General features: G+C 32.8%; 1 protein-coding gene across 1 annotated transcript in view; it reads right to left on the bottom strand.

Moving 5' to 3' along the window:
* WDFY3 (WD repeat and FYVE domain containing 3) overlaps positions 1 to 11,895 on the bottom strand; it is a 214,038-nt gene that overhangs the window by 33,703 nt on the left and 168,440 nt on the right. The window contains exons 46-51 of the mRNA XM_011356329.2: positions 9,761 to 9,909; positions 8,580 to 8,700; positions 4,727 to 4,812; positions 3,103 to 3,183; positions 522 to 576; positions 133 to 252 (exon numbers count right to left, since the gene is read on the bottom strand). Of these exons, the coding sequence (XP_011354631.1) occupies positions 133 to 252; positions 522 to 576; positions 3,103 to 3,183; positions 4,727 to 4,812; positions 8,580 to 8,700; positions 9,761 to 9,909 (612 nt within the window). The remainder of the gene's footprint in view (positions 1 to 132; positions 253 to 521; positions 577 to 3,102; positions 3,184 to 4,726; positions 4,813 to 8,579; positions 8,701 to 9,760; positions 9,910 to 11,895) is intronic.

Below are 11,895 nucleotides of genomic sequence, written 5' to 3'. Positions count from 1 at the left end.
TCTTCTCGTCTTTGAAAAAATGCCTGTTGAGAACTTTAAACTATAAAGCAAATAAAACATTTGAGCAACTGCAATATCTTTTAATCACTTTTGAAAATGTGTTCCACTCATACAAAATGGTTTGAGATTTACCTCTGAGTCGTAATCTGCAAGGATCCAAGGAAACACAGGATACTGCATGAGATCATTATATGATCTGCCAGCCAAAGTGTTCAAGTGCATCAAATACTGGAAGTTACTGATTTCACCTCTCTAGGAAAATATAAGTAAAGATTCATTTCAGAGCAATCAATTACGTCTACTATGTTCACTTTAAAAAATTTTATATGCAAAGTGACATACAGGACAGTTTCTTTCTTATAAATTTCAGAACATCAAACTTTTTTTTTCTAAAAAGAACAAAAACGAAACATTTTTTTCTATGGTAAATATTTTATAGATTGTTAAAGTGCCTTCAACTATATGACTTATACCACCTAACTATAAATTTACATAGGAAGTTATACTTTCATTAAGCTTACCTCCCATCTCTGAGTCACAGACTTTTCTCCAACCAAAGTGCTAAGCAATCCAGATCTGAAAACAATAAATAATTAAATTGTAGGCAATATAATTTTAAATCTTAGTAATTATAAAATTGAAAATTTTAAGTCCAGGAATTTTTCAAACTATGGAAGGCCTATTAGGTCATGAAATTGGGTTAGTGGGTTTTGATAAGCATTTTGAAATATGAAATAACATGGAATCAAACTGAAAAAAACAGAGAACTTTGTAAGCATCACATATAGTAAGGAGAAGTATTTCCAGCAAATTTTGTTTTAGTACTTGTAAGTCAGTTTGTGTGTCTTGGGATGCAATGTAGCATATATTTTTTACTGTGAGTTATGGCAAGGGTTTGAAAAACACCGATCTAATCCAATTTTTTACAATAATCCCTACATAAAGATTTAAAGACCTTAAATTGTAATAAGTGAAATAGTATACAACATTTTGTACACAGTAGGTGCCTAACATGTTTCTTAAAAGAGATGTTGAAAAGTGAATAAAAATATGAATATTTTGTAAAGGAAATATTATTCCTTTGTAAAGGAATATTTTGTAAAGGAAAGTTATTTCTGTTCAGGTCATTTAAAATTATGAACTTCTTTGGATAGATTTTCCTAGAATGCTACCAAACCTTCTTAAAACAGCTTTATGACTTTGATAATTAATATTTCAAAGATTGTAAATTGGTCACTGAACCAATAGGAAAGCACTTAACATTTTATTGTCTAAAAGGAAATGAATAGATTTGTACACCTTAGTTCACAAAAAACATCCAGCTCAATAGTACAGATACCACTTTCTACTTCTTTCCATCAAATTGAATGTATAGGATATTCTCCCTGGAAAAGGACCTATGATCATTCCCCAACTTTGTAAGAAAGGGAACAGATGAAAAGAAGATTAAGGTTGAAAATGAATTTCTACTTCTTGTCTTTGAGCTTTTAAAAGTTCTTTAAAATAGGGCCATTTTGGCCCGGAAGTTGGCAGGACCATTGAACCGGCAGTTTGAGGTTTTTTTGGTTGGTTAAAGGCTTGGAATTTTGCTTTTAGGAAAAAGGGTTCCTTTTCTTTTAGGGGGGCTTTTCCTTTTTTTTTTTTTCTTAACAACAACAAAATGATTAGGAACAAAACTTGTTTCTGAGGTTAACAAAAGTCATTATTTAGCATTTGTATTTGCTAATCTCAGCTAAAGAAAAATAAAAGCAACAACTTAAGAGAAATACATGAACTTAATATATTTAGATGTACACAGACCTAAATTGAATTTTATTTACAGAATCTTCAGTATGTTTTAAGTCATTTTCTTGCATGTTGTAATAATTAATTTGTAGCCCAAAAGCACTGCTTCTTTTCCAGTGGATTACACAGGCTACTAGTTCCTGAGGGATGGTAAATGGATGTTGGTATATGAATTCTTAAAATGGCTATATCAACCAGAAGGACTTTCTAAGATTAAAATTAGCTGAAAAGAGCACAAACGAACCATTGAAAAATATGAATGCATAAAAACAGAACTTTAAATTTAAAAGTCAAAAAACAAAATTAAGAGGAAAACTGGGCAATCTGCAACTAATATGACAAACATAGGAGTAATACATTAGAGAAAAATTTCTTACAATTTGATAATAAGAACTCAGAAAATAGGGTAATTAACTACTGTGGGGTCATATCATAATATTGTATCACAATAATGTATAAGTATCAAATCACTATATTGTACATCTGGAACTAATGTCAATTATATTTAAATTCAAAGAAAATAATCAAACCACCAACAATAACAAAAAGGAACTCAGGAAAAAATAGGCAATAGTTACAGATAATATACAAATAATGATTTTAAATGGATAACAAACATAAACAGAGCTCGAGATCATTATTGATAAAAGGAATACACATTTAAATTCAGAGAAAGCATTTTAAAAAATCAGTAAAAATTAAAAAAATATAAAATGTTGACAGGCAACTTATAGAGACAAGCAAACTTATCCATAAATGGCGGAATATAAACGTGTATAATTTTTATGGAAATCAAGTTGGTTTTGTGTATCGAGACCCTTTAAACTCATACCCTCTATTTTACTAAGGGGACTTCACCCTCAAAAAAAAAAAAATTCAGGAATCACACTTACATTATTATAACAAGGAAATATGATAAAGATGAAATATCCAAAAGTAAAAGAATATTTTACACATATGATGAATATAGCAAAACAAATGTTTCTGAAGAATTTTTTTTAGCAGGGGGAAATATTTACATATAACACTGAATGGAAGAAGCAGAATAGAAATCTGTATTTACAGTAAGAACTCATTTATGTATATAAGAATATAAGCATAAAAAACTCCAAGAAAAATTAATCAAAATGTGAGTGCTGGTTTGACACAAGTGGTCATGCATACATTGTCTGTTTTCTTTCTAGTTTTCAGTATTTAAAAATTTTGTGCAACCATCAGGAGGGGAGAATATTCATCAAAAATATTAAATGACACTGCCCAGGTACAAACCATCCTAATTTCACTATTAAACCATAATGCAAGAAGCAAGCAACCTACCCCTGCTCCACACTTGTGTTCGGTCGTTGCCCAGACACAGACTCTGAACTGTCAGTTAGAGAAGGCACTACGGCCAAAAACCTGAAAATTTAAAAATAGTGTAAAATTGGAGATGAAGTTTTAGTCAGGATCTAATGGGAACTTAAGAAACGATGGATGATTCATTTAGATTTTCATTGTTGTGTTTACCCCTCCAACACCCAGTAAACAGCAGGTGAAGGGAATACACAATAGTTAGAACATTCTGTTACAAAAAGTGGTAAGATGGTGGCTTCAAAAGCCAAATATAAAGGACCACAGCAAAATCTAACATTTTGGATTTTTACATATGCTGCCATATTACCAGAAGAAAAGGCCTCGCAACACTGATATACAGGAATTGAGTCAACTTAATGAAATCCTAAAAAGTGATTAACGACTAAATATATACATGACAGCAAGTAATGATGACGGCTAAGTAAATGACAGAATAGAGACATCACTAAACAAAGAAGATACACACAAGATAAGAACCTTTACGTGACACTGTTAAATTTTTTTTTCAGAGTTGCTCACAATGTCAACATAAACTTTTCAAAGGCAAAAGAGAATTATACAGAAATTCTTTGGACATTGAATTTGGCATGTACACAGAAATTACTCAAAGAAAAACTCATCTCTCTGTTATGAAGAGCAGATAATTCCTTAGCATTGAAAACAATATTACCTTTAGTGATTAAAAAGATAATTAAAATTTAAATCTCTTAGTTCTTCCCATATGTGAAGGGAGTTCTGGATTACTATCAACATGCACAGGCCCTTACTTGAAGAACCACCCTCATTCCCTTGTGCACACAGGTAATATTACTGTAATGATAAGCAATATTGCTTGGTATTAGTTGTTCCTCACCGCAATAATCTGAAATATAAAACTTCTCTTACGAGAAGGCTTGCAAAACCTATCCCACCCTTCAATGAAAAAGGTCTCAAGAGCTATGATCAGTTCATAAAAGCCTTATTATTCTTACATCCAACAAAAATATCTTCTGGTACTATGGAAGTGGACTATTTTTCTTTTACAAAGTAAATTTTAATAATAGATTACCAAAAATAAAAAAAAAAAATGGTTAGAGTAGATTAATTGCTTTATTTGGCAGTGTGATTTTTTTTCATGGACGAAGGTATCCAACTTCCCTTCCAAGGCCAGATGGGGAAAGTCTCGTGTAAATGTAACTTCCAAGGGAACTCAGTCTCTGCATTCAATAGAAAAACATGGCACTGTCTTCTTTTTGGTAAATGTGAAGAAAGCCTATTTTGAACCTGAAGCATTATTTTTAAAGTTACAGTTTCATCATCCTTTTACATTTAGAGACACAGGACTTGGTGATAAAAGTAGCTCTAGATGACATCTACTATAAGTTACCAGAAGGAAAAATGTCATTCCACAATAAAATAGCACCATTTTAAAAGCTAGTTAGAAGAATCATGTTTCAAGAGGGTTGCCAAAAATGAAACAAACATTTTCTTCAAAGAAGTTAATTCACTGATCTAAATTCTAGATTTTTAAAAACTAGATAAACTGGTACTCGTTTCCCTTCCATCACTCCCCATGATAGCATTATAAAGTATTCCTAATAAATAATACCTTTGATAGACTTTGTTTCTAATTCCCTTCTGAAAAGCAAGGAGGTAATTCCGTCCATCTCCAGAGAAAACTTCCACAGCAATAGGCTGAAATTATCAGAGAAAAACATTAAGAAAAACACAAATAAAGCTACATATTTTTTTTAAATTTTATTTTTTAGAGGTGACATTCAGTATTATTTTATATTAGTTTCAGGTGTACAGCATATAGTTAGACATTTATATAATTTATGAAGTGATTCCCCCAATGAGTATCCACCTCAAACTATAGTTACTACATTATTGACTATATTTCCTATGCTGCACTTTTATATCCCCGTGACTATTTTGTAATTACCAAATTGTACTTAATCCTTTTACCTTTTTTAACCACCCCCGCCAAGACCCTCTCCCATCTAGCAATTACCAGTTTGTTCTCTGCATCTATGAGCCTGTTTTTGTTTTGTTTGTTCATTTTGTTCCTTAGATTCCACATATAAGTGAAATCACATGGTATTTGTCTTTCTCCGACTTTTTTCACTTAGCATAATAACCTCTAGGTCCATCCATGTTGTTGCAAACGGCAAGCCTTCATTTTTTTTATTGCTAATATTCCAATGTATATATGTACAACTTTTCTTTTTTAAAATTTTATTTTTAGTTTCACGTATACAGTACATTGGTTAGACATTTATATAGTTTATAAAATGATACCCCTGATTGCTCTTTCTCTCCTCTGGGTCTACACCTAGCTATTACATTAATGCTAACTGCATTCCCTATGCCATGCCCTTCATCCCCATGACCATCTATCGACTACTAACTTGCATTTCTTTAACCCTTCACCCCTTTCTCCTAGCCCCCCAACTCCTCTCCCCTCTGGCTGTCACCAGATTGTCCTCTATATTGTGAGTCTGTTTTTGATTAGTTTGTTCCTTTTGTTCCTTAGGTTCCACTTATAAGTGAAATCATATGGTATTTATCTTTCTGTCTGATTTCTTTCAATCAGCATAATAACCTCTAGGTCCATCCATGTTGTTGCAAATGATAGGATTTCATTTTTTTTTAATGGCTGAGTAATATTCCATTGTACATATGAACCATAACTTCTTTATCTAATCGTCTATCGAAGGGCACGTAGGCTGCTTCCATATCTTGGCTATTATAAATAGTGCTACAGTGAACACAGGGATGCATATGTCTTTTAGAATTAGTGTTTTGGTTTCCTTTGGATGACTACCCAGAAGTTGAATTGCTGAACCATAAGGCAGTTCTATTTTTAATTTTTTGAGGAACTTCCAGACTGTTTTCTATAGTGGCTGCACCAACCTGCAAACCCACCAACAGTGCACGAGGGTTCTCATTTCTCCACATCCTTGCCAATATATTTTGTTTTTTGATTTATTGATGATAGCCACTCTGACAGGTATGAGGTGGTACTTCATTGTGATTTTAATTTGCATATTTCTCTGATGATTATTGACATTGAGCATCTTTTCATATGACTGTTGGCAACCTGTATTTCCTCTTTGGAGAAATGCCTGTTCAGATCCTTTGCCCATTTTTTAATTGGATTGTTTGTTTTTTTTTGGTGTTGAGTTGTATGAGTTCTTTATAAATTTTGGATACTAACCCTTTATCAAATGTATCATTGGCAAATATCTTCCACTGTTCAGTAAGCTGTCTTTTCATTTTGTTGATGGTTTCCTTTGCTGTGCAAAGACTTTTTAGTTTAATGTAGTCCCATCTGTTTACTTGTTTCCCTTGCCCGAGAAGATATTACAGAAAAAAAATACTACTAAGAGCAATATCAGAGTTTGCTGCCTGTTTTCTTCTAGGATTTTTACAGTTTCGGGTCTTACATTTAAATCTTTAATCCAGAGTTTATTCTTGTGTATGGTGTAAGAAGGTGGTTCAGCTTTGTTCTTTTTTCTTTTTCTTTTGGCATGTATCTGTCCAGGTTTCCAACATCATTTACTGAACAGACTGTCTTTGCCCCACTGTGTATTTTTGCTTCCTCTATCATAGATTAAATGACCATTTAGGTGTGGATTTATTTCTGGGCTCTCTATTCTGTTCCATTGACCTATGTGTGTTTTTCTGACAATACCATACTGTTTTCATTACTATAGCCTTGTAGTATAGTTTGATATCAGGTACTGTGATACCTCCAACTTCATTCTTTCTCAAGATTGTCGTAGGTGTTTGGAGTCTTTTATGGTTCCATATAAATTTTAGGATTATTTGTTCTAGTTCTATGACAAATGCCATTGGTATTTTGATAGCAATTGCACTGAGTCTATGGATTGCTTTGGGAAGTATGGACATTTAATGATGTTAATTCTTCTTATCCATTTATTTGTACCTTCTGCAGTGACTTATAATTTCCTGAGTACAGGTCTTTCACCTCCTTGGTTAAATTTATTCCTAGGTTTTTTATTATTATTTTTTGATGCAATCGTAAATGGGATTTTCTAAATTTCTATTTCTGATAGTTCATTATTGGTATATAGACATATAGCCAATTTCTGAATTTTAATTTTGTTAGTGCTTTACTGAATTCATTGATCTGTTCTAACAGGTTATTTTTTGTGGAATCTTTAGGGTTCTCTCTATAAAGTATCATGTCATCTCCAAATAATGACAATTTTACTTCTACCTTTCTAATTTGGATGCCTTTTATTTCTCTTTTTTGTCTGACTGCTATGGCTAGGATTTCCGATACTATGCTGAATAAAAGTGGTGAAAGTGGACACCCTTGTCTTGTACCTGATCTTAAGGAAAACATTTTTAGCTTTTCCCCATTGAGTATGATGTTAGCTGTGGGTCTGTCATATATGGCCTTTATTATATTGACATATGTTCCCTCTATTTCCATTTTGCTGAGAGTTTTTATCATACGTGGATTTTGTCAAACATTTTTTCTGAATACATTGATATGATCATGATTTTTATCCTTCAATTTATTGGTGTATCACGTTAATCGATTTGTGGATATGAACCAACCTTGCATGCCAGGAATAAATCTGACTTGAATGTGGTATATGATCTTTTTAATGTATTGCTGAATTCAGTTTGCTAATATTTTGTTGAGGATTTTTGCATCTATATTCATCAGGGATATTGGCTTATCATCTTTTTTTTTGTAATGTCTTCATCTGGTTTTGGAATCAGGACAATGGTGGCCTCGTAGAATGAGCTTGGGAGCGTTTCCTCCTCTTTAATTTTTTGGAACAGTATGAGGAGAAAAGGTGTTAATTCTTTTTTGAATGTTTGGTAAAATTCTTGTGTTAATTCTTCTTGTGAATGTTTAGTAAAAATACCTGTGAAGTCATCTGGTTCAGGACTTTTATTTTTTGGGAGTTATTTGATCAAATTCACTTTTCCACTGTGAATTTCTACAATGTTGAAGAATTTGACTTATTGAGGAGATTAAATTACAAAATAAAGAAAGCCAATTTGTTCTGAATTTATACTGTTCAGTTCCTAAAATCATTAATAGAATAATGGTAAAATAATTATATAATTATAATTTTGTAAAATTATAGTGAAGATGTAATTTCTATATATTAAAGACAATTATAATGTTGATTTGGATAACTATAGGGAAAGATAGATGACAAAGATATCACTCAAGTTTTAGTTTATGTGTTTAAAAAAAGAGATGTATGATACAGAGTTATGCACCCATGTGATATGAGCGTGTCTATCATATAACCAAATCTAAAAAATAATCTAAGGTATAATCTAAGGAATAGTATAAGGGATAACGCAGATCCTACAGAGCATTTTCATGGCATGTATCAGTTTTAAAACAATACATCCTCTGAATAAAGGAACATGACAAAACATTTATTGCTATAAAATCAACCCACCTGCAGGAGATACCTCCTTTTATGTACCTCCTTGATATCTTCATATGCAAAAATGCTGCATGTTCTCTTCAGTTGACTGGGGCCTTGTCTGGCTCCTCTAGGGATAATTGGCTCATGCATACTACAGGCAGCCAACAGAAAGGAGATATACAAAAACACAGCAAGACATAAATTCACTGTTCAACGAAGGCTGTTATTTTGAACACAATAGGAACAGGGGACAATATATCAGAATATTCAGTTCAGAAAAACATGTTTAAGAGAATAATTTGTCAGCTACTCAACATACAAGGAACACTCTTTGATGAAGTTAATTTTAAAAATCCCGTTACTGCTATCAGGGCCGACTTCTCTATCAGGCACAGTGACTCGGCCCAAATACTTTTAGGGGCCTAAGAAAATGTTTTCTTTTAAAATCAAAAGAAAAAAAAATTAAACTTTTAGGCAGAAGAAAATGTTTTAATATATAATATATGAATATATTCATCTTTAAACCAACGTAGCCATCGAATACAATTTTTAATATTTTTATATGGAAGGGGTCCTGATTGTTGCTAAAAGTAATTATTTGAAATGTCTGCTAAGAATGAACTGCAGAAACCACGTCTACATTTAACAGTGTAGGTGTTCAAAATGTTGAAGAGAAGAGCACATTGATTTTCTAAGCCTCAAGCTCTTTATCTTCCTTCTAGCTTTATCCGCCTCCTGGGTTTTTCATTACCACTGTCGTGTCCATCACTGGCAGAAGAAAAGGAGGATGGACAGAAGTTGGCTGATTCCTGCTTGTGCTTCAAACACACTGCTTTCAGGATGCTTAGAGGACATGGTGCTCTTTCATCTGTGCAGCTACCTGCATTTTCTCTGCACTGTGTTTGTATTGAATTTTAAAAAAAGAACAATTCGCAAATTCAGAAGAGTTTATAAATATAAATTATTATGTGAGGAATTTGATTCTAATGTTATTAATGAATAGCTATAAATTTTATTTTTCATTTTGATAAGGCAAATTTTTTCTTTATTACCTTTAAGTAATAATCACCCTTGTGAATATTGAATGAAGAATACACATAAACTGAGTGATAACATCATTTAAAACACAATTTTTGGGTTAAATAAAGCTATATAAACATATTGTTTTCTAAAGATAGCTGTACTTTGTATCTCTTCATTCATTTACTTACTTTGGAGGTAAGGTTTCAATATCTCTTATTTCCCTGGTTGCTGTCATTGTAAATCCATCAATCACATAAAAATGCTCTTTACCAAAAAGCAGCAGCCCCTCACTGGTATCTAGGCCCTGGACTCGAGCACAGCGGTACATGTGTTGGATCTACAAAGAAAACCATAAACATTCAATAACACAGGTGTTTTTTTTTTTTTTTAATTGAGGTAATTTCTTTGTTGATATAACTGAAGCAAAATGTTTTAAAACATGGAATTAATGGGCAAACAGGATTTTACCAGGATGTCACCCTGTTATGGCATTTTCTGATCTAAGCATATTAAATTTGAGTTTAAACATATTAAAAAAGGATCTGCTAAAACTGCAGTCTGATTTGCAGTTTACTTCAGTGAAAGGAAACAACTATTTACTCATAACTATCCACATCCATCCATCATCCATCATCTATCCATCCATTCCTCCCTTCCTCTCTCCCTCCCTCTCAATATTCACTGAGTTCTCACTATGTGCCAGGCACACATGTACTAGGTTCTGCAAGTGATGAACGAATTAATTAATGAGGGAGACAGACACAACAAACTTGGCAGGAAAGGGAACTGAGGCATATATGTAAAAGAATTAGGACTATGCCCTTTGTGAAGCAAGATGATACAGATTGAAAAAGGTCTGTAGAGCCTGAGAATTCTGAGTGAATTCCCAGTTCTGTCACTCGGTTGTAGACTGAGCCAAGTTTCCTAATTTCTCTGGGCCTCAGTGTCTTCATTTGTAAATTTTAAATATACACCGGCTGTTGTAAGAGTAAGATAATGTACATAATCGTGTTAGAAATCGCTGGCTGTCTTCTCTTCCACACAGCTCGCTTTCTTCTTTTTCCGTAACAACTCTTGGAACTGGAACTGGGGAATTTGTCCCTGTTTGCTCCCACCTGGATCCTGCCTGCCTGACAGACTGTTTGCTGTGCCATTGTAAAAAGCCAAACTTGGCAGAAGTTGTATTTTCCTCATAGGAGGAAGGAGTGGCCGAATCGCTCAACGTAAGTCTTGTTTTCTTTCCAGTGAGCAGATCTGTTCTTAGTAAAAATTCTTTCTTTAAACCCAGTTCAACATGAGTCAAGGGAAAAAAAAAAATTAACTAAACCAGAGGCAAACAAATGTCAAATAAATGTCAGTTTGATACACTTCCTGTACTACTGAAACTAAAAGCAAATAGAGCAAAAACTGTAGTCATGAGATTAAAAGTTTAAAAAAATGACAGCATTAGAAAATGTTTTTTAAAATATGCAAATGTAAGTCAATTTTCATCACTACATTTGAACTATTTCAATAATAAAAATGTAGACTGTTACAGAAAAACACTGTACTTTTAAGTAAAATATTTTATTTATAATACTTTATTATAGTATTACATACAGAAAAATGTTTATTTCATAAATGCAGAGCTTGAATTTTCAAATGCTAAATATGATGCAACCAGCAACCAAGATCAAGAAACAGAACATTCCCTAGACCCCAGAAGCCTCTCTTGTGCTTCCTTTAGATGTAATGTACTTCATAGTTACAGGATTTAAAAAAATATTTTTATTCAAAATTAATTAAGCCACACATTCGAAAAGAATTTTTAAAATTATATCCTAATTTCTGGTTACTACTTCTTAGTAGGTAGGATTTTAAGGGTTATATCAAGATTTAATATGACAGGCAAAAAGACCATCCTTTAAAAAGGTGATTATCACTACACATTAATTCATTCGTTCATTCATTTATCCTTTTCTTTACTCAATCAATAACTCTTTCATGTGAAGGTTTACTGAGTGTCTATTAAATGATTGGAGCTGTGTAAAGCAATAGGATAGAAATGGGAAACAGTGCCTGCTTATCAGGAACTCTCTATCTAGAGGAGACAGACACAGAAACAAAAATAATCATGACATGATCGAGTGATACATACAAGGCATTACAAAAGCATAGAGGAGGGGTATCTAACCAAGCCTGAGCTGGCAAGACGCTCAAGGAAAGCTTCCTACATTTGAGTATTAAAGATATCCAGATAAATGAGGCTGTATCAAATAGGAGTTATAAGGATAGAGGTTATGCAAATGATGAAGAGAGGGGCATTTTGGAAGAGAAGACAATG

The sequence above is a fragment of the Pteropus vampyrus genome, unplaced genomic scaffold (genome assembly GCF_000151845.1).
Source record: "Pteropus vampyrus isolate Shadow unplaced genomic scaffold, Pvam_2.0 Scaffold25, whole genome shotgun sequence".
Taxonomy (NCBI): Eukaryota; Metazoa; Chordata; class Mammalia; order Chiroptera; family Pteropodidae; genus Pteropus; species Pteropus vampyrus.
Note: the sequence above shows the minus strand (reverse complement) of the source record. Positions and strands in the feature narration are given on the sequence as shown.